Consider the following 23,397-nt stretch of genomic DNA (forward strand, 5'->3'; position numbering starts at 1 on the left):
AAGAGCTCTATCCAGCTCTCTCTTGAATGCATTCCGAGAATTGGCCTCCACTGCCTTCTGAGGTAGAGAATTCCACAGATTCACAACTCTCCGTGTGTGCGGAGTTTGCACCTTCTCCCTGTGACTGCGTGGGTTTCCTCCCATGTCCCAAAGTCGTGCAGGTTTTTGTAGGTAATTTGCCCCCCTGCAAATTGCCCCTAGTGCGTAGGGAGCGGATGAGAAAGTGGTGTAGGAAAACAACTGCAGATGCTGGTACAAATCGATAAATTAGAACTAGTGCGAATGGGCATTCAATGATCGGTGTCATTGGAAGGCCCCAGGGCCTGCTTCCATGCTGCATATCTAAACTAAACTCTAAACAACACAGACACTTGAGGTTATCACAGAATCATGACAGAAAAGCAGCTTCTTCCCAACAACTACCAGGCAACGGAACCTCCACTAAGGATTTGGGGGCTCTTTGGACTAGTATTGGGGTTATTAATTAATTTATTTTTATTGCATTTATTGCATCATAACATTTATTGCATCATAACATAACATCTGTTATGTTGCTGCAAGTAAGACTTTCATTGTTCCATTGGCAGTACATATGACAATTAAATAAGATGCGTAGGGGAAAAAAACTGCAGATGCTGGTTTAAATCGAAGGTAGGCACAACATGCTGGAGTCACTCAGCGTCTCTCTCGACCCGAAACATCACCCATTCCTTCTCTCCCGAGATGCTGCCTGACCCGCTGAGTTACTCCAGCATTTTGTGTCTACCTGACAATTAAACAAGTCTGAAGAAGGGTCTCGACCCGAAACGTCACCCAATAAAACACTGTTGAATTTTGAAAATCCTTGCAGACACCAGTGCAATCCTTTAATCAACCCATTTTCTTTCAAATTTATTTGCTTACTTGAATTTAAAATTCTCCATTTTCTGTGGTGGGATTCAAACTCATGTCCAGGCTCATGGATATTATCCAGTAACTTAACCATTCAGTACTGTAGAAATTCAATAGGTGCTGAAAACATAAACCAGAACCATTTTATCATTTAATTATCATAACCTCAAAGTGGGTACTCATTATTTATCAGATTATAGTTCTACTACACCCGAAACATCCCATGTCAATTTTACTCAGCAAACCAGAGTTCAAGTTAATAACCACCATAAGTGGTGCATTTATACAATACAGTATGTGTAAAGTACATGACAGAGTGCTGGGGTGACTCAGCAGGTCAGGCAGCATCTCTGGAGAGCATGGATGGGCGACCCTTCTTCAGCATCGCCCCAAAAAATCGCCCATTCTTGTCCTCCAGAAACGCTGCCTGAGCTGTGTAGGAAGGAACTGCGGATGCTGGTTTATCCCAAAGATAGACACAATATGCTGGAGTAACTCAGCAGGTCAGGCAGCAACTCTGGAGAAAAGGAATAGGTGACATTTTGGGTTGAAGCCTGATCTGCTGAGTTCCTCCAGCACTTAAGATCTCAGCATCTGCAATTCCTTGTGTCTCGAGTATGCAAAGTATACTGATATAACAAGGAACTGTAGATTGAATTGAATAAATGTTATTAGCCAAGTATGTATACATATAAGGAATTTGCTTTGGTGCTTTGCTCACAAGGATAACAACACTGTTGTGTTTTTTGGGTACAGACGCAGTCACAGAAAAAAAGCTGTTTTTATGTCTGGCTATGGCAGCTTTGACAGTCCGGATTCGCCTCCCAGAGGGAAGTACTTCAAAGAGTTTGTGGCCGGGGTGAGAGATGATCTTGCCCACTTGCTTCCCGGCCCTTGCAGTGTACAGTTTGTCAATGGGGGCTTATACCAAAGATAGACACAAAATTCTGGAGTAACTCAGCAGGTCAGGCAACATCTCTGGAGAAAATGGATCGGTGACAATTCAGGTTGGGTGTGATCTTGACCCGAAACATCACCTACCCATGTTCTCTAGAGATGCTGCCTGACCTGCTGAGTGACTCCAGCATTTTGTGTTTATCAAAGTATACTGATGTGTGCTGGTTTGGAAACAGTAAAAAAGCACTTCAATTATAAAGATAACAAATCCTAAATATAGACAAGCGTTCAAAGATATATCCTACCTGTTTCAATGTCACTTATGTTTTTTGGGTACAGGCACAGACACGGTTTTATAATGGGGAATGACATCAAAGTCTGAATACTGGTAGGACTGAGCTTACAACCTCAACTTTAAATGCAAACTTCAGCCAGACGGGTTCAAACATCCTGCAAGTACTTCACTGCAAGTGTGCGCACAGCCTGTCAGAAGTGTATCTGCGAGATTCCTGGTTATTTCTGAAGAGGATCAGGGGTACTTGGGGTCAATTGCTGCATGCACAAACCTCAGACGAGGAACAAAAAAAAGCTTCAACAAAGGCCGTTCACTTTTAGTAAAGCGGGTTCTTTGTTTCCAGTAAGTGTACCTGAAAATTCAGGCTCAGAAAGCACTCCAGCTACAATTAGGTTTGAGGATCGCATTAAGGTTAAGATTTTAAAGCAACGCTCAGCAGAATGAGGGCATTTCCGTCAACAGCTGTGTCTGCGTCCTTTTGAAGGGTTGGCAAAAGCGCACAGCGATACCTCACTTCAGATGACACTACATCAAACCAACTCAGACTTCAAAATGTAGCCTTAAAACAATATAATGAAACCGCACCACTAGAAAGGATCTTTCTTACCCATGTCTCTTTCCTGTACCATGGTAACCAAGTTTCACTTCAACTCACGAAAACTTCCAGAAAATACTTACTCACTTCAACTCACAAAAACTCCCAGAAAACACAGTCTAAGTTAAAGTCATACTTTGACTTCAAATTTAATATCATATAAATATGCTGAAAATGTCAACACTTTGCTCTTGGTCGCTAATCAAACCCATTTAGGAGATCACCCAAAAAAATCCTTTCAGCTACAGGCTGGCATGAACATTCTGACCAAAAAGTGTCAACTTAAGGAAGAAAACAAAACGAATCAACAAGTTTTAAGAGGAAGATTCAATGTGGAGAGTGACAGTGAAACACAATGATTTGCACCAATATTGCTGATCAATTCTGTCAAGGTGTGCAAGTGAGGCAACAAACCTGGGAAAGAGGCAAAACATGTGCCAAATCGGTTTAACAAGGTCAGAATGGTGAGAAACCTGACTTGCCCACCAAGTATAGAAAACCAATACATATCAAGAAAAAAGTGTGGCGGGGGGGGGGTGTAAGAGGGAAAGAGAAAGATTACAATAAACGTGTATGGAACAGCACAAACTGCATGGGTGCATGAAAGCGGGCAAACAGGAATCTCCATTTTCTGGAAATCAAACTCGTAAGTGAGTACGAATGAGAGAAAAAGGAATAAAGGATTCAAAACCGCATTAATCCTTCACCGCCACCTCCCCAAACGTAGAGACACACATACACACACACACACAGCCACAGAACAAACACATTTTAGCCGGCCGTATAGACGTGTGCTCGCCAGGCAACATGCCACCTTTAAAGACCCGCACTCGCAGATTATAAGACATTTAACCACCATATTTGCTGACACAGACAACATTCTCCACCCCCCCCCCCTCCCCTCACCTCACCCCTCACCCTCCCCTCCTTCACCACTCTCTTACCTGATCGTTAAATGTTTGCTCTTCCCTCTCACACATTACTCATCCCACAGTCCGCCATGGCACACGAGGGAAAAAAAAAAAAAAGAAAAAGCGAATGCTTCTTCCTTTTATAACAGCTTCAGGGACGCATTCTCGTTCGTTTTTTTCCCCCCTCACACTCACACACACACACTTATATATATATATATACACACACACACACAAAGACCGTTAGTTCTGCTTGTTGTACTGGTAGAGAGGAGTTGGGGGGGACCTGTTGTGTTGTTTTTCCTCTCCTCGTTCTTTCTCCTTTTAATTATTTCTTGTTTTAAAATGACACTAAACACCCAAAGTGCGCCATGGAGAGATAAACACAAAATGGCGGCCGCGCCGGAGCGCCGAGCCGACAGGGAGGGCGCTGCAGCCGCCCCGTCACAAACACAAACCCTTCACCTTAATCCATCACCGCCGCGCCGCGGACACCCGAATCCCGACACGATGCCGGCCCCGCGTCCGAAACTAAAAAATAAAAATCCTCCTGTTAACCTTCCACCTCCTTACCCATCTCCCCTTGCGCCGGCCACCTTTTGGCTTAAGTCCCAAATGGCGGCTTTACTCATTCTGACCTGGCGGTGCGCGATCGGTAAAAAGGAGTGTGGGGAAGGAAGAAGGAAGGGGGGTTGGCGAGCGGGAAAAAAAAATTGAAGTGTCCGCGCTGTTGTTTTAACGGTTAAAACGAGATTATTGTACATTTGTGCCAAGGTCGTGATTTGTCACCCAGAATGCACCGCGCGGAGGACAGCTGCAAAGGAGGAGGGAGGGGGGGTGGGTCATCAAACCTCCAAAAATTGTAAATCCTTTACATTTTCATCCTTTAAACTATAATGCACATGTTCTTTTACAACACGGACCTCTTACAGACGACGTGAAACTAAAAAAAAAAATGTTTAATAGCGTCTGGGCTGATATTAAAGTGTGTTGGGGTCTCAGATTGGGGTTTTGATTTCCCACCATGCCTTTCGGGGAGGGAGGGCAAGGGAATTAATTTGTTTTTAAGTGAGAAAATGAATCCTCTCGCTCATTCTTCAACAAATGGGTGAAATATATTTCCACGCAGTTGGGGGGAATGTGGTGTAGGTGGGTTTACATTTAATTTAATATACAAGGACAGGGAGAAGTTATTGCCGCTGGTTGGGTGGCGCGCCTGGCAACCAGGACCTTTGCCATAGCAACGGGAAGAGAAACCTGTAGAAAACAGGTAAATCATTATCCTTATTGATGCTGACGATATTTGGTGGAACAATGTACATTTGTTCCTATTGTTTCTAATGAAGAAAAGGTGTTTGCAGGTGTTATTTTTCCCCTAAAATGAAAGAACCACATTTTTGGAGGAGGAGGGAGGGGGGAGGGGGAGTTAAAATGGCGGCCCCCTTCAGGAGAGAATCTCTCAATCTCAAATTCAGTGTTTATTTTTTATTTTTCTCACCAGCAAGAGCTTTGTGGTGGGTCAATTTATGCCGACCCTTGACATTTTTTTTTTTCAACAAATGGTTGTTGTTAAATTATTCAGGAGGTTGTGGGTGAGCTGCTGAACCCGACCGGAAGTGCTTTGAGCGGGCAAGATGGCGGCGCCCGTGGCGAGGGGTGAGTGTCTTCTTGTATCTTGTATGTCACCACCTCCGAAGAGTCCTGGTTCTGGTCGATTACCGCGCAAACACCCCACGCCAGTGGTTATCTCGCGCGGGTCGGAGTGAGTAGAGTAGTGATTTAAAGTGATTTAGAAGGATGAGAGGGGATCTTATCGAAACATATAAGATTATTAAGGGGTTGGACACGTTAGAGGCAGGAAACATGTCCCCAATGTTGGGGGAGTCCAGAACCAGGGGCCACACACAGTTTAAGAATAAGGGGTAGGCCATTTAGAACGGAGATGAGGAAAAACTTTTTCAGTCAGAGAGTTGTGAATCTGTGGAATTCTCTGCCTCAGAAGGCAGTGGAGGCCAGTTCTCTGAATGCATTCACGAGAGAGCTAGATAGAGCTCTTAAGGATAGCGGAGTCAGGGGGTATGGGGAGAAGGCAGGAACGGGGTACTGATTGAGAATGATCACATTGAATGGTGGTGCTGGCTCGAAGGGCCGAATGGCCCACTCCTGCACCTATTGTCTAAAGTACCAGGAACTGGTGGAGATGTGCCGGGACGGAGGCTGGAAGATATGCTATGAATCTGTAGAGGTGGGCTGTCGAGGCTTTGCAAGATGCTCACTCTGCAAAGTCCTCAACCAGTTGGGCATTACGGGGCTGGCAAAGAAGAGGGCCATTCAATCTGCAAGTGAAGCCGCAGAGAAAGCCACTAGATGGCTTTGGATTAAGAGGGCGGTTGCTGCTGGAATGCAAGTCAGGGCCTAATCAACCCCGGCTGGGTCGCCTGGGTGAGGGTGTTCTGATGTTGTGAGACCCGAAACACCCGATGACCCCAGGTCACATCACTGAGGATGCGTCCCAATGCATCCAGAAGATGTATCTTGCACACTCTTTCTGCTTTCTGCTGCACAACCGCCAACAGCTGGGCTATCTTGTGCAGGTTTCGCTCGCGTGGGTACCGGTTGCAAAAAAAGGTCATTTAGATTTTTACGTGGGCAGTTTTAGCAAGCTGTTGAGTTGTGACTTGAAGAGTAGCACGGTTGGTGCACATCTGGCGGTGTCGGGAAGTTGCGTAGGAAAATAACTGCAGATGCTGGTACAAATCGAAGGTATTTATTCACAAAAAAGCTGGAGTAACTCAGCAGGTCAGGCAGCATCTCAGGAGAGAAGGAATGGGCGACGTTTCGGGTCGAGACCCTTCTTCAGACTGATCCGAAACGTCGCCCATTCCTTCTCTCCTGAGATGCTGCCTGACCTGCTGAGTTACTCCAGCATTTTGTGGATAAATGCCTTCGATCTGTACCAGCATCTGCAGTTATTTTCTTACACAAAAATGCTGGAGTAACTTAGCAGGTCAGGCAGCATCTAGAATCAGTCTGAAGAAGGGTCTCAACCCGAAATGTCACCCTTTCCTTCTCTCCAGAGATGCTGCCTGTCCCGCCTATCTTCTATCTTCAGTTCCTTTCTACACACTTCGTTGGCTAATTGATTTAGCTGTTGCCAATGACACTGTCAGCCAGCGCTGGGGATCAGAGCAGCATGAAGGGGACCCGCCACTTTCTCTCCCCTTCCACTCACCTGGTTCTTCTCTCACCCTTTTTCCCCTCTGGCTAAAATGCTTGGGGTTTTATAAACAGTAAGCTGACACGATTCAGATGGCATCCAATGCCAGCTGATTGGACCCAGCTTTTACCAATGATGCTGGGATTGGGCTCTCCAGGTCTGTCAGCATCCGAGGGAGCGGGTGCTGTCACACTATGTGCAAGAAAATATATATTTAACGCTAAGTTTAAATTCAACAGACTGGTGGGATTTGAACTAGTCTGGATCCATCGTCCAGAGTTTAGTTTAGAGAAACAGGCCCTTCGGCCCACCGGGTCCGCGCCAACCAGCGATTCCCTGACCGAGCCAATTAATCTACAAACCTGTACGTCTTTGGAGTGTGGGAGGAAACAGAAGATCTCGGAGAAAACCCACGCAGGTCACGGGGAGAACGTACAAACTCCGTACAGACAGCGCCCGTAGTCGGGATGGAACCTGGGTCTGCATTTGCTGTAAGGCAGCAACTCTACTGCTGCACCACTGTGACCGCAGTTATAGCCCAGTAATTTAACAACTGGGCGTATGCACTGTGTAACTGTTCCACCCTGCATCTTGGTATCCAAGAAGATTAATGGGAGAACGGTATTTAAATGTTGAACGTCAAAACACATGGGCCTGTAGGAACCATTCCAAAGCAGTGGGAGAGTTGCTGCATCACAGCGCCTGAGACCCTGGTACGATCCCGACCACGGGTTATGTCTGTACGGAGTTTGTACGTGACTGCGTGGGTTTAGAAACATAGAAAATAGATGCAGGAGTAAGCCATTCGGCCCTTCGAGCCTGCACCGCCATTCAATATGATCATGGCTGATCATCCAGCTCAGTATCCTGTATCTGCCTTCTCTCCATACCCCCTGATCCCTTTAGCCACAAGGGCCACATCTAACTCCCTCTTAAATATAGCCAATGAACTGGCCTCAACTACCTTCTGTGGCAGAGAATTCCACAGACTCACCACTCTCTGTGTGAAGAAATGTTTTCTCATCTCGGTCCTAAAAGACTTCCCCCTTATCCTTAAGCTGTGACCCCTGGTTCTGGACTTCCCCAACATCGGGAACAATCTTCCCGCATCTAGCCTCTCCAACCCCTTAAGAATTTTGTATGTTTCAATAAGATCCCCCCTCAGTCTTCTAAATTCGGTTTGCAGCGCCTAAGACCCAGGTATGATCCCGACCACGGGTACTGTCTGTACGGAGTTTGTACGTGACCGCGTGGGTTGTCTCCGGGTGCTCTGGTGTCCTCCCACACTCCAAAGACGTGCAGGTTTGTAAGTTTTGGTAAGGCTTTGGTAAAAATTGTAAATAGTCCCTTGTGTGTCGGATAGTGCTGGTGGCCGGTGTGATCGCTGGTCGACACGGACCCGGTGGGCTGAAGGGCCTGTTTCCGTGCTGTGTCTACGAAGTCTAAAGTAAAATGTACTCGGGCATTTTGTGCCTGACCCACAAGCAATATGGAATTGCGCTGGAATTTAGAAGATTCTAGGAATTTGGAACCCACAAGCGCTGGAATTTAGAAGATTGAGGGGGGTTCTTATAGAAACTTACAGAATTCTTATGGGGTTGGACAGGCTAGATGCAGGAAGATTGTTCCCGATGTTGGGGAAGTCCAGAACAAGGGGTCACAGTTTAAGGATAAGGGGGAAGTCTTTTAGGACCGAGATGAGAAAGTTTTTTTCACACAGAGAGTGGTGAATCTGTGGAATTCTCTGCCACAGAAGGTAGTTGAGGCCAGTTCATTCGCTATATTTAAGAGGGGGTTAGATGTGGCCCTTGTGGCTAAAGGGATCAGGGGGTTTGGAGAGAAGGCAGGTATGGGATACTGAGTTGGATGATCAGCCATGATCATATTGAATGGCGGTGCAGGCTCGAAGGGCCGAATGGCCTACTCCTGCACCTATTTTCTATGTTTCTATGAAGCTGACGGATTCCCTTCCATTTTCCAACCAGGGATGCAGGGGAGGAGCCTGCCTGCGATCGCCAGACTCTGCCGACTGGTGAGTGCTGCACGTTATTTGACACCACCATTCTGCCTGAATTTCCTCTCGATACAAATCAAAGCTTTTCACTGTACCTGGGTACACATGACGCTGTACGGAGTTTATACATTCTCCCTGTGATAGCGAGGGTTTTCTCTGGGTGCTCTGGTTTCCTCCCGCATTCCAAAGACGTGCATAACGAAAGGATTTCAGTACAGGAGTAAAAAGGTTCTTCTGCAGTTGTACAGGGCCCTGGTAAGACCACATCTGGAGTATCGTGTACAGTTTTGGTCTCCTAATTTGAGGAAGGACATCCTTGTCATTGAGGCAGTGCAGCGTAGGTTCATAAGACTGATCCCTGGGATGGCGGGACTGTCATACGAGGAAAGATTGAAAAGACTAGGCTTGTATTCACTGGAGTTTAGAAGGATGAGAGGGGATCTTATAGAGACGTATAAAATTATAAAAGGACTGGACAAGCTAGATGCAGGAAAAATGTTCCCAATGTTGGGGGAGTCCAGAACCAGGGGCCACAGTCTTAGAATAAAAGGGAGGCCATTTAAAACTGAGGTGAGAAGGAACTTTTTCACCCAGAAAGTTGTGAATTTGTGGAATTCTCTGCCACAGAGGGCAGTGGAGGCCAAATCACTGGATGGATTTAAGAGAGAGTTAGATAGAGCTCTATGGGCTAGTGAAATCAAGGAATATGGGGAGAAGGAAGGCATGGGTTATTGATTGTGGATGATCACAATAAATGGTGGTGCTGGCTCGAAGGGCCAAATGGCCTCCTTCTCCACCTATTTCCTATGTGCAAGTTTGTAGGTTAATTTTCTTCTGTTAAAAACAAATTGTCGCTCGTGTGTAGGATAGAGCAAGCGTATGGGGGATCATTGGTCAGCACGGACCTGGTGGGCCGAAGGGCCTGTTTCCATGCTCTATCTCTAAACTAATAATAAACCTAATCCTCACTTCCCCTCACAGCCACCTCTGCTGTTTACTTCAGCCGCCCCCTGAATAGCCTCCAATGCATAAGTAAACATGGTCTATTTAATGCAAGTTTAAGTTCACAAGATGCTAAAGTGGGATTTCAACTTGAGTTCCTGGATCCATTGTCCAATGTAAAACACAAGTTGCCTGAGTAACTCAAGAGGGCCGGGCAGCATCTCTGGAGAACATGGACAGGTGATGTTTTGGGTCATAAGGAATAGGACTAGAATTAGGCCATTCGGCTCATCAAGTCTACTCCGCCATTCAATCATGGCTGATCTATCTCTCCCTCCTAACCCCATTCTCCTGCCATATAAACATAGAAAATAGGTGCAGGAGTAGGCCATTCTGCCCTTCGAGTCAGCACCGCCATTCAATATGATCATGGCTGATCATCCAGCTCAGTAGCCTGTACCTGCCTTCTCTCCATACCCCCTGATCCCTTTAGCCATAAGGGCCACATCTAACTCCCTCTTAAATGTAGCCAATGAACTGGCCTCAACTACCTTCTGCGGCAGAGAATTCCACAGACTCACCACTCTCTGTGTGAAGAAATGTTTTCTCATCTCGGTCCTAAAAGACTTCCCCCTTATCCTTAAACTGTGACCCCTGGTTCTGGACTTCCCCAACATCGGGAACAATCTTCCCGCATCTAGCCTGTCCAACCCCTGAAGAATTTTATATGTTTCTATAAGATCCTCCCTCAATCTTCTAAATTTCAGTGAGTACAAGCCCAGTCTATCCAGTCTTTCCTCATATGAAAGTCCCGCCATCCCAGGGATCAATCTGGTGAACCTTCTCTGTACTCCCTCTAAGGCTAGAATGTCTTTCCTCAGATTAGGAGACCAAAACTGTACACAATACTCCAGGTGCGGACTCACCAAGGCCCTGTACAACTGCAGCAGAACCTCCCTGCTCCTATACTCAAATCCTCTTGCTATGAATGCCAACATACCATTCGCTTTCTTCACTGCCTGCTGCACCTGCACGCTTGCTTTCAATGACTGGTGCACCATGACACCCAGGTCACGTTGCATCTCCCCTTTTCCTAATTGGCCACCATTCAGGTAATACTCTCCCCATAACCCCTGACACCCGCACTGATCAAGGTTTGGGTCCCAACTAAACTACTGTACAGGTGCTCCTTAGCTTACGATGGGGTTCCGTTTCGAGAAACCCATCGAATACCAAAAATATCATAAGTCGAAATGCATTTAATACTCGCGATCACGTGGCCGGAAGCGAGCGGCGGCTTGCCACGGGTCACTGGCGTTTGCGCCATCGTAAAGTCAAACTATCGCGAGTCGAAGCATCGTAAGTCGGGGAGCACCTGTAATCTCTAAACTAAACCAAGAATGCTTATTGTATGTGTGGGTGGGAACTGTAGATGCTGGTATATACTGAAGATAGATATAAAGTGTTGGAGTTCGATACAGCTCTTGGGGCTAACAGAATCAAGGGATTTGGGGAGAGGGCAGGAACGGGGTACTGATTAGACAATAGACAATAGGTGCAGGAGGACGCCATTCAATGTGATCATGGCTGATCATTCTCAATCAGTACCCCGTTCCTGCCTTCTCCCCATACCCCCTGACTCCGCTATCCTTAAGAGCTCTATCTAGCTCTCTCTTGATTTTGGATGTTCAGCCATGATCGTATTGAATGGCGGGTGTCAGGGGTTAAGGGGAGAAGGCAGGAGAATGGGGTTAGGAGGGAAAGATAGGTCAGCCATGATTGAATGGCGGAGTAGACTTGATGGGCCGAATGGCTCGAAGGGCCGAATGCCCTCCTCCTGCTCCTATTTGCTATGTTTCTATGAGTAACTCAGCGTGTCAGGAAGCATCTCTGGAGAAAATGGATGGGAGACGTTTCTGGTCGGGGTCCTGGAGCAGTCTGAAGAAGGCTCCCGACCCGAAACGTCACCTGTGCATTGTCTCCAGAGATGCCTCCCACATTCCAAAGACGTACAGGTATGTAGGTTAATTGGCTGGGTAAATGTAAAAATTGTCCCTAGTGGGTGTAGGATAGTGTTAATGTACGGGGATCGCTGGACGGCATGGACTTGGAGGGCCGAAAAGGCCTGTTTCCGGCTGTATATATATGATGATGATGATGATGATGATGCCGCTGTGGCCCGCTGAGTTACTGCAGCAATTTGTGTCTATATCGTCAGTACGTCCTGCATGTCCTGCACGTCCAAACTGCGTCTAATTCTGCCACAAACCCCACCGCTGTCTGTCTCCGTTCATCCTCAGGCTGGTCATGGCCGTGCCTTCCACGGCAGCCCTGGAGTGCAGGAGGCGTGCGCCGCGCCGCAGACGGATACAGACGCCAGGAAACCGCTGCCCGTGTTCCGCACCGATCAGTCCGATCCCGTGAGTGCCACCTTGTTCCAGTGCTTCCGCTGAATCCGAAACGCCGTCTTGTCCATTTCCATTCCTGCTGGTCCCGCCCGCTGAGTTCCTCCGGCACCTTGTTTGGTTTTGTTTGCGGGGCTTCCTGTCGTAACCGTGAGGCACGGTGGCGCAGCGGTAGGGTTGCTGCGTCACAACGTTCACAGCGCCGGATTTTTTTTAGATTTAGAGATACAGCGCGGAAACAGGCCCTTCGGCCCACCGAGTCCGTGCCGCCCAGCGATCCCCGCACACCAACACTATCCTACACATACTGGGGACAATTTTGTTTTTTACATTAGCCTAGCCAATTAACCTACATACCTGCACGTCTTTGGAGTGTGGGAGGAAACCGAAAATCTCGAAGAAAACCCACGCAGGTCACGGGGAGAACGTACAAACTCCGTACAAACGGCGCCCGTAGTTGGGATCGAACCCGAGTCTCCGGCGCTGTATTCGCTGTAAGGCAGCAACTCTACCGCTGCGCCACCGTGGCGGTTGGCTTTAGTTTAGGTTCCATCCTGTCTACGGGCGCCGTCGGTACGGAGCTTGTACGTTCTCCCCGTGACCTGCGTTGGTTTTCTCCGAGTACTTCCTTTCGGTTTCCTCCCACACTCCAAAGATGTGTTGGTGTTGTAGGTTAATTGGCTTGGTGTAAATGTTAAATTGTCCCTCGTGTGTGTAGGATAGTGTTAGAGTACGGGGATCGCTGGTCGGAGTGGAGGGGTTCTCTGGTTTCCTCCCGCACTCCAAAGACGTTTAGATTTAGATTTTTTTAGATTTAGAGATACAGCTCAGAAACAGGCCCTTCGGCCAAGCGGGCCGGGCAAAGTGAGTGTAAGCCGTTTGTGTCTGGACTGGCTGCTGTTAGCATATTATATTATCTTGTCCAGATACATCTTGCCGTATTATTTTGGACACTTGGAGGCGATCATTAGCCAGAACTAGGTGGTGTGTGTATGTATGCATGTATATATATAAAATATATATGTATATGTGTGTGTGTGTGTGTGTGTGTGTGTGTGTTTATGTGTGTATATGTGTGTGTGTATATGTGTGTGTGTGTATATATGTGTGTGTGTATATGTATATGTGTGTGTGTATGTATGTGTGTGTGTGTGTGTGTGTGTATATGTATGTGTGTGTGTGTGTATATATGTATGTGTGTGTGTGTGTGTATATATGTGTATGTATGGAAGTAGTTGTACAAACCTCCAGTCCCTGAACACACACACACACATACATATATATATATATATGTGTGTGTGTTCAGGGACTGAGAGGAGTTGGAGGGAGAGGATACAGTTCTGACCAGAGCTGTGAGCAGAAGGGGGAACAGAGCAGCCAGCAGTATGCGAAATGAGTACAGCCTGGTATGTTCATCTCTTTGTTTGTACAACTACTTCGATAAACATCTAATTAAACTGGAAAAACGACTGGAAGATCTCTACGTTCAGATCACTCCGACTCCCTGTAGAATAATGGCAATCAGAAAAGAGTTTACTGGAAAAGACTGAAAGCGAATGGGGGGAGGGGATGGGAGGGAGGAGGGGATTGGGGGGGGGGGTGGGATGGGGGGGAGGGGGGAGGAGAGGATGCTGCATCAATACAGGAGAGGTTTGGGCCCAACGGGTCCACTTGGTCTAGTATAAGATTATTAAGGGGTTGGACACGTGAGAGGCATGAAACATGTTCCCAATGTTGGGGGAGTCCAGAACCAGGGGCCACAGTTTAAGAATAAGGGGTAGGCCATTTAGAACGGAGGTGAGGAAAAGCTTTTTCAGTCAGAGAGTTGTAAATCTGTGGAATTCTCTGCCTCAGAAGGCAGTGGAGGCCAATTCCCTGGATGCTTTCAAGAGAGAGTTAGGTAGACCTCTTAATGATAGCGGAGTCAGGGGGTATGGGGAGAGGGCAGGAACGGGGTACTGATTGTGGATGATCAGCCATGATCACATTGAATGGCGGTGCTGGGCCGAATGGCCTACTCCTGCACCTATTGTCTATTGAGATACAATTCTTACCAAACCTATGACACGGTGGCGCAGCGGTAGAGTTGCTGCCTTACAGCGAATGCAGCACCGGAGTCCCGGGTTCCATCCCGACTACGGGTGCTGTCTGTACGGAGTTTGTACCTTCTCCCCGTGACCGCGTGGGTTTTCTCCGAGATCTTCGGTTTCCTCCCGCACTCCAAAGACATACAGGTTTGTAGGTTAATTGGCTTGGTATGAATGTAAATTGTCCCATGTAAATTGTGTGTAGGATAGTGTTAATGTGTGGGGATTGCTGGCCTGTGCGGACTTGGTGGGCCGAAGGGCCTGTTTCCGCATTGTATCTGTATCTCTATGACGGGAGAAATACTAATCTGTTTGTATCACTACTTCAATAAACGACTAATTAAACTGTAACGTGGTGAAGATCTCTCTGTTGTCGGCCCGCGTCATGAACGTTAACTCCACTCCTCCGTGAAGTGGTGGCAAGAGGAGAGGACTTCAGTGGGATAGGACTGAAGTTGCTACGACCGTGAGTGACTGGGCTTTGTCGTCTGTTCTCCGCAGGGGCTACACACGGACCAGCACGATGGGCTGCACTACAGCATCCCCCCCAGTGACCTGAAGACCACCTTCCCTCATGGCCTCACGCAGCGGTTCCAGAGACAGGTAGCAATGACAAAGATACGGGAGGTCAGGCTGTGGCTGTACAGAGCGCAGCCAAGACCATGAGACCATTGGAAAGACTGGGCTTGTCTTCACAGAAACATAGAAACATAGGTGCAGGAGTAGGCCATTCGGCCCTTCGAGCCTGTACGCACCGCCATTCAATAGGATCATGGCTGATCATCCAACTCAGTATCCCGTACCTGCCTTCTCTCCATACCCCCTGATCCCTATAGCCACAAGGGCCACATCTAACTCCCTCTTAAATATTGAACTGGCCTCAACTACCTTCTGTGGCAGAGAATTCCACAGACTCACCACTCTCTGTGTGAAGAAATGTTTTCTCATCTCGGTCCTAAAAGACTTCCCCCTTATCCTTAAGCTGTGACCCCTGGTTCTGGACTCCCCCAACATCGGGAACACTGGAGTTTAGAAGGATGAGAGGGGGATCTTACAGAGAAACGTATAAAATTATAAAAGGACTGGACAAGCTAGATGCAGGAAACATGTTCCCAATGTTGGGGGAGTCCAGAACCAGGGGCCACACACACACACACACACACACACACACACACACACACACACACAGTCTAAGTATAAAGAAGAGGCCATTTAAAACTGAGGTGAGAAAAAACTTTTTCACCCAGAGAATTTGTTGTGAATTTGTGGAATTCTCTGCCACAGAGGGCAGTGGAGGCCGATTCACTGGATGAATTTAAAAGAGAGTTAGATAGAGCTCTAGGGGCTAGCGGAATCAAGGGATATGGGGAGAAGGCAGGCACAGGTTACTGATTGTGGACGATCAGCCACGATCACAAGGAATGGCGATGCTGGCTCGAGTCTCTTGCCCAGAGTACGTGAATCCAGGACCAGAGGACATGGGTTTAAGGTGAAGGGGAAATTTAACAGGAATCTGAGGGGTAACGTTTTGACACAGAGGGTGGTGGGTGTATGGAACGAGCTGCCGGAGGAGGTAGTTGAGGCTGGGACTATCCCAATGTTTAAGAAACAGTTAGACGGGTACACGGATAGGACAGGTTTGGAGGGATATGGGCCAAACGCATGCAGGTGGGACCAAAGATACTAGAGGAACAAGATAGACCACTCGACCCTAAAAACCCTAGTATGTCAAGGCGCCATTTTAGTAGGCAGAAAATTGCAGAAACATTTAAAAAGAAAAATAACAAAAACCTGTGATTTGATAGATGAGATATATTCTTCATTTTAATGGTATCATCACACGCACTGTTCCCCCAAAACACTGATCACACTGCGAGAGGCAGAGCGAACGGCGGGCTTTGCCTACTAAAATGGCGGACGTCACGCTCCTTTGCGTACTACACTTCAGTACAGGCGATTTCAATGGAGTGGTCCATCTTGCTCCTCTAGTATCTTTGGGTGGGGCTAGTGTAGATGGGACACGTTGGCCGGTGTGGGCAAGTTGTGGATCTGTGGACAGAAAGCAAAGAGTGGGGATAAATGGGTCCCTTTCGGAATGGCAGGCAGTGACTAGTGGGGTACCGCAAGGTTCGGTGCTGGGACCCCAGCTATTTACGATATACATTAATGACTTAGATGAAGGGATTAAAAGTACCATTAGCAAATTTGCAGATGATACTAAGCTGGGGGGTAGTGTGAATTGTGAGGAAGATGCAATAAGGCTGCAGGGTGACTTGACAGGTTGTGTGAGTGTGCGGATACATGGCAGATGCAGTTTAATGTACATAAGTGTGAGGTTATTCACTTTGGAAGTAAGAATAGAAAGGCAGATTATTATCTGAATGGTGTCAAGTTAGGAAGAGGGGATGTTCAACGAGATCTGGGTGTCCTAGTGCATCAGTCAATGAAAGGAAGCATGCAGGTACAGCAGGCAGTGAAGAAAGCCAATGGAATGTTGGCCTTCGTAACAAGAGGAGTTGAGTATAGGAGCAAAGAGGTCTTTCTACAGTTGTACCGGGCCCTGGTGAGACCGCACCTGGAGTACTGTGTGCAGTTTTGGTCTCCAAATTTGAGGAAGGATATTCTTGCTATTGAGGGCGTGCAGCGTAGGTTCACTAGGTTAATTCCCGGAATGGCGGGACTGTCCGTATGTTGAAAGGCTGGAGCAATTAGGCTTGTATACACTGGAATTTAGAAGGATGAGGGGGGATCTTATTGAAACATATAAGATAATTGGGGGATTGGGACACATTAGAGGCAAGAAAACATGTTCCCAATGTTGGGGGAGTCCAGAACAAGGGGCCAGTGTTTAAGAATAAGGGGTAGGCCATTTAGAACGGAAGATGAGGAAGAACTTTTTCAGTTCAGGAGAGTGGTGAAGGTGTGGAATTCTCTGCCTCAGAAGGCAGTGGAGGCCAGTTCGTTGGATGCTTTCAAGAGAGAGCTGTATAGAGCTCTTAAGGATAGCGGAGTGAGGGGGTATGGGGAGAAGGCAGGAACGGGGTACTGATTGAGAGTGATCAGCATGATCGCATTGCATGGCGGTGCTGGCTCGAAGGGCTGAATGGCCTCCTCCTGCACCTATTGTCTATTGTGGCCAGCACGCAAATGTTCGCCTGGGTCGGGCGCCATCTTGGAAGCAAAGCATTGCTTGTTAATCTTCTTGCCAACCTTTCTCCTGTACCCTGCACCGTTCAGATGAAGACCTTCGAGAGGCGTGTGTCATGGTTCGGCACCCGGCCTGGAGTTGGTCAGTTATTTGAAGGCCACCAATTATTCGCACCCTGTTGTTCGATACGTCATCTGTATTCCTTGGTAGTCACGGCGATCTTAAATCTAGTTTAGTTTAGACATACAGCACGGAAACAGGCCCATCGTGTCTGCACCGACCATTTTTATTACAATTTTACCGAGCCAATTAACCTACAAACCCTCACGTCTTTGAAGGTGGAGGGAACCGAAGATCTCGGAGAAAACCCACGGGGAGAACGTACAAACTCCGTACAGACAGCACCCGTAGTCGGGATGGAACCCGGGTCTCTGGCGCTGTGAGGCAGCAATTCTACCGCCACGCTGCCCTTAAAGTCTAGTTTCGAGATACAGCGTGGAAACAGTCATCGATTGCAATATTTCTAGCCAGCCTGAGAACCATCTAGAAACAATAGACAATAGGAGTAGGGCCATTCGGCCCTTCGAGCCAGCACCGCCATTCGATGTGATCATGGCTGATCATTCTCAATCAGTACCCCGGTTCCTGCCTTCTCCCCATACCCCCTGACTCCGCTATCCTTAAGAGCTCTATCTAGCTCTCTCTTGAATGTATTCAGAGAATTGGCCTCCATTGCCTTCTGAGGCAGAGAATTCCACAGATTCACAACTCTCTGACTGAAAAAGTTTTTCCTCGTCTCAGTTCTAAATGGCCGACCCTGGTTCTGGACTCCCCCAACATTGGGAACATGTTTCCTGCCTCTAACGTGTCCAACCCCTTAATAATCTGAAGAAGGGTATCGACTCGAAACGTCACCCATTCCTTCTCTCCCGAGATGCTGCCTGACCTGCTGAGTTATTCCAGCATTTTGTGAATAAATCCCTTAATAATCTTATACGTTTCGATAAGATCCCCTCTCATCCGTCTAAATTCCAGTGTACACAAGCCCAGTCGCTCAGTCCTTTCAACATATGACAATCACCGCCATTCCGGGAATAAACCTAGTAAACCTACGCTGTACACCCTCAATAGCAAGACACTGCCGAGGGTCACCACCATTGTGAGATTGAGCTGGTTTGGACCGGCTAGTTTAGTGTAGAGGTACAGCACGGGACCAGGCCCTTCGGCCCACCGAGTCCATGCCAACCATCGGTGGCCCGTTCGCACTAGTTCTACGTTATCCCACTTTCTCACCCACTCCCTACACACCAGGGGGCAATTTACAGAGGGGCCAATTTAACCTACAACCCCTCCAATGTCTTTGGAGTGCGGGAGGAAACCAGAGCACCCGGAGAAAACCCACGCAGGTCACGGGGAGAGCGTGCAAACTCCACGTACACAGACAGCACCCAGTTTGTACGTTCTCCCCGTGACCTGCGTGGGTTTCCTCCGAGATCTTTAGTTCCTCCCACATTCCAAAGACGTGCAGGTTTGTAGGTTAATTGGCTTGGTGTAAGCTCCAGAGCCAGGGGGCCACAGTTTAAGAATAAGGGGTCGGCCATTTTAGAACGGAGACGAGGAAAAACTTTTTCAGTCAGAGTTGTGAATCTGTGGAATTCTCTGCCTCAGAAGGCAGTGGAGGCCAATTCTCTGGATGCTTTCAAGAGAGAGCTAGATAGATAGCCCCTGGTTCTGGACTCCCCCAACATTGGGAACATGTTGATTTATTCATAAAATGCTGGAGTAACTCAGCAGGTCAGGCAGCATCTCGGGAGAGGAAGGAATGGGTGACGTTTCTGGTCGAGACCCTTCTTCAGACCCGAAACGTCACCCATTCCTTCTCTCCCGAGATGCTGCCTGACCTGCTGAGTTACTCCAGCATTTTGTGACTAAATCGATTTGTACCAGCATCTGCAGTTATTTTCTTATACTATTGGGAACATGTTTCCTGCCTCTAGCGTGTCCAATCCCTTAATAATGGTATGGGGAGTGGGCAGGAACGGGGGTACTGATTGAGAATGATCAGCCATGATCACATTGAATGGCGGTACTAGCTCGAAGGGCCGAATTGGCCTCCTCCTGCACCTGTTGTCTAAATTGTCCCTAGTATGTGTGGGGTAGTGTTAGTGTGCAGGGATCGCTGGTCGGCGTAGACTCGGTGAGCCGATGGGCCTGTGTCTCTAAACTAAACAGACTCTGCCTCCACTGCCGCCTGGCGATGAGTTCCACAGATTCACCGGCAACCCGCACACTTGTCCGGCTGCTTCCTTAACACCGGCCGCCCCAGACGGTGAGAAGGGCTGTGGGAAGACACTGGCCCTGTGCCACGCTGTCCATTACTGTGCCAGGCAGCCCTGGCTAATCCTGCACATCCCTGATGGTGAGAAGACACACTACCCCCCACCCCCCCCCCCCCCGTCTCCCCACGGTCGGACGCAGGGGGGGGGGGGAGATGGGGTGGAGCCGGAAGGGGAGGTGGGGTGGGTGCTGGTGGAGGGGGATGGGTGAGGCAGGCGGGGGTGGGCGCTGGGCCTGGTGGGGGGTGGGCGCTGGGGGGCTGGGCAGGTGGGTGCTGCCCTGGGTGGGTGCCGGTCACTGTGTGACCATCCACCTTGCCGTGTCTTGCACCCACCCCCTCCTTAGCCTATCTGTGGGTGAAGCACTGCTCCGAGCTCCTACCGTCCACCTACAACCCCGCTCGCCTCGACCAGCCCCTCGAGGCATCCACCTGGCTGAGAAACTTCCGCATCACCAACGAACCCTACCTGGCTCAGGTGAGCGGCACGCGTTGACTAGGGGAGGGGAGGGGGGTGGGGAACCGCCAGGGGCCGCTGTGCCAAGCAGTGGTTCATCTCCAACATGGAACCCACTGCCTCCCCATGGAATTAGTGTCACTGATTACCCTTCTCCCTCCCCTCCCCATTCCCCCGATCTCCCTCCCCCTCCTCATTCCCCCGATTTCCCTCCCCCTCCCCATTTCCCTGCCCCTCCACCACCTACCCCCTCCTCATGTCGCCATCTCCCGCCCTCCCCATTCCCCCGATCTCCCCCATTTCCCTGCCCCCCACCACACACCGCAACCACCCCCCTCCTGATGTAACCATCTCCCTCCCTGTTTCCACGCCTTCCTCCTGCCACCACATTCCTCTCTGCTTCTCCCCCCCCCCCCCCCACATCCCTCCACTCCGCTGGTTCCCTCTTTCCCTTCCCCCCCCCCCCCACCTTTCTCCTTTCCCTCACTCCCTCCGCCCCTAGTTCCCTCGCTCCCTCTCCTGGTTCCCTCTCTTCTACCCAACCCTCTCCCGACCCGCCCCATCACTTGATCCCCTTCCTATTTCCCGATCCTTATTAAGGACTCATTCCCCCCCCTCCCGCGGTGCCCGGCGGTCCCCAAAACCCCCAGGGTGCCCGTGGACAGCGCGCGGTCCCTCTCTAACCCCACCCGGGCGCGGACGGACGTAACCCCGGAGAAAGGGGGCGGGCGTCTTCCCCCAACGCCGTGACTCACGGATGGCCAGCTTGGCCGGGCCCAGGAGCAAACACAAACCAGGACACCAGTCCGAAGAAGGGTTTCGACCCGAAACGTCACCCATTCCTTCTCTCCAGAGATGCTGCCCGACCCGCTGAGTTACTCCAGCACTCTGTGAAACGTCACCTATCCATGTTCTCCACAGATGCTGCCTGACCCGCTTAGTTACTCCGGCATTTTGTGTCCAGCCAGGACATCCTCAGCCCCCCACCCTCTCCCCGACGCACAGGGGTGTCCAAAGATGAGGATGGCTGGTGTGAAGTGTAGCCAGCAGGCAACAGAGCAGCCCATTTAGATATTGCAACCTCACACACTCCGTGATGTTGTGAAACACCCTGAGATAGACAATCGGTGCAGGAGGAGGCCATTCGGCCCTTCGAGCCTGTACGCACCGCCATTCACTGTGATCACGGCTGATCATTCTCAATCAGTACCCCGTTCCTGCCTTCTCCCCCATACCCCCTGACTCCGCTATCCTTAAGAGCTCTATCTAGCTCTCTCTTGAATGCATTCAGAGAATTGGCCTCCACTGCCTTCTGAGGCAGAGAATTCCACAGATTCACAACTCTCTGACTGAAAATGTTTTTCCTCGTCTCCGTTCTAAATGGCCGACCCCTTATTCTTAAACTGTGTGGGCCCCCGGTTCTGGACTCCCCCAACATCGGGAACATGCTTCTTGCATGCTGGAGATAGATGCTGGTTGGGCAGCGATTTGGGGGGGGGGAAAGTGGCTGCGATTTGCCGACACTTTGGCGACCGCTTCTGTGTGGGTTTGCGGGGGCCTGGGGTTTTCACGAGCACGCTGACAGCACCCTGTTTGTTGGCCGCAGCTGAGGACGCAGCAGAGGTACGAGTGGAGCAAGCGGGAGGCCACCGAGGAAGGGCGGCCCCTGGGTGAACTGGTGGACCAGGTAGGCAAACACTCTCCCCACTACCTCACGCCATTGAACAATCTCTGGGCGGCACAGTAGAGTCGCTGCCTCATCCACCCGTTCCATCCTGACCTCGGGCACGGTCTGAACGCAGTTTGTACGTTCTCCCTGTGACCCGCATGGGAGGGGGGAGGGAGGGGAGGATGGAGGGATGGAGGGGAGTGGCGGGGTTGGTAGGAGGGATCGGGGGATGGAGGGAGGAATGGGGGTGGAGGTTGGGATGAATGGAGGGGGACTGGAGGTTGGGAGATGGAGGGGAGGAGGGAGGGGGGATGGGGATGGAGGGAGAGATGGAGGGGGGTGGGCGGGTTGGAGGGAGGGATTGGGGGGATGGAGGGAGGGGGGATGGAGGTTGAGGGGGAGGGAGGAGAGGATGGGGGAGGGGAGGATGGGCGGATGGAGTTTGGGGGGGATGGAGGGAGGGAGGGGGTGGATGGAGGGAGGGGAGGGGGTGGATGGAGGGAGGGGAGGGGGTGGATGGAGGGAGGGGGTGGATGGAGGGAGGGGAGGGGGTGGATGGAGGGAGGGGAGGGGGTGGATGGAGGGAGGGGGAGGGGGTGGATGGATGGAGGGAGGGGAGGGGGTGGATGGATGGAGGGAGGGGAGGGGGAGGGGGTGGAATGGAGGGAGGGGAGGGGGGATGGAGGGGAGGGGGGATGGAGGGAGGGAAGGGGAGGGGGGTGGATGGAGGGAGGGGGTGGATGGAGGGAGGGGAGGGGGTGGATGGAGGGAGGGGGGTGGATGGAGGGAGGGGAGGGGGTGGATGGAGGGAGGGGAGGGGGGTGGATGGAGGGGGGGGGAGGGGGTGGATGGAGGGAGGGGAGGGGGGGTGGATGGGGGAGGGGGTGGATGGGGGAGGGGAGGGCGGATGGAGGAGGGAGCGGGCAGGGGGATCGGTCAGGCGACGGGAGGGGCGGGGGTGGATGGTGCGAGGGGGGGCCAGGGGCGTGATGATGGCGGGAGGGGTGGGGGTCGGATTGGAGGGAGGGCAGGGGCGGGGTCGGATCGGAGGGAGGGGGGATGGGAGGGAGGGAGGGATGGGGGTGGATGGAGGGAGGGAGTGGGGATGAGGGAGGAGGGGAGGGGGTGGATGAGGAAGGGGAGGGGGGATGGAGGGAGGGAGGGGAGGGGGTGGAAGGAGGGAGGGAGGGGGTGGATTGGAGGGAGGGAGGGGGTGGATGGAGGGAGGGGAGGGGGTGGATGCGTGGGAGGGGGGGTACGCCGGTGCAGAGAGTGGCGTGAGCCTGTGCCCATGTTTTGCCCCTCTCCTCTCCCCCACAGGGTATAGCGCGGGTTAAGAGTGCCAGCGACGTGGTGGGCGCGCTGTTCAAGGAGCTGAGGGCCCAGTGCCAGCCGAGCACGTATCGCCTGTTGGTGGCGGTGGACGGGGTCAACGCGCTCTGGGGGGCCCACCACCATGCAGAGGGAGGACAAGAGTCAGGTACCCATCCCCCCCCTCCTCCTCCCTCCCTCCCTCCAGCCCCCCCTCCCTCCC

General features: G+C 50.5%; 2 protein-coding genes across 4 annotated transcripts in view; one reads left to right on the forward strand and one right to left on the reverse strand.

Annotated features, from left to right (window-relative positions):
* The window catches only part of ash1l (ash1 (absent, small, or homeotic)-like (Drosophila)), a 227,793-nt gene extending 223,445 nt beyond the window's left edge, over positions 1-4,348 (reverse strand). Inside the window, exons 1-2 of one of the 3 annotated variants that reach the window (XM_078431998.1) lie at positions 3,623-4,070; positions 904-1,011 (exon numbers count right to left, since the gene is read on the reverse strand). The gene's annotated coding sequence lies outside the window, so the exon portion shown is untranslated. Of the gene's footprint in view, positions 1-903; positions 1,012-3,622; positions 4,071-4,162 lie in introns of those variants that run through there. The other 2 variants (XM_078432000.1, XM_078431999.1) reach the window with 2 other exon arrangements.
* Positions 4,349-4,643: 295 nt separating this feature from the next.
* Positions 4,644-23,397, forward strand: part of dap3 (death associated protein 3) — a 23,721-nt gene continuing 4,967 nt past the window's right edge. Inside the window, 12 exon segments of the mRNA XM_078431929.1 lie at positions 4,644-4,859; positions 5,172-5,245; positions 8,792-8,838; positions 12,063-12,182; positions 14,756-14,857; positions 17,509-17,533; positions 17,536-17,598; positions 19,729-19,821; positions 20,085-20,215; positions 21,801-21,881; positions 23,184-23,312; positions 23,314-23,343. Of these exon segments, the coding sequence (XP_078288055.1) occupies positions 5,224-5,245; positions 8,792-8,838; positions 12,063-12,182; positions 14,756-14,857; positions 17,509-17,533; positions 17,536-17,598; positions 19,729-19,821; positions 20,085-20,215; positions 21,801-21,881; positions 23,184-23,312; positions 23,314-23,343 (843 nt within the window). The 5' untranslated portion in view covers positions 4,644-4,859; positions 5,172-5,223.

The sequence above is a fragment of the Rhinoraja longicauda genome, chromosome 44 (assembly GCF_053455715.1).
Source record: "Rhinoraja longicauda isolate Sanriku21f chromosome 44, sRhiLon1.1, whole genome shotgun sequence".
In the NCBI taxonomy this organism is placed as follows: domain Eukaryota; kingdom Metazoa; phylum Chordata; class Chondrichthyes; order Rajiformes; family Arhynchobatidae; genus Rhinoraja; species Rhinoraja longicauda.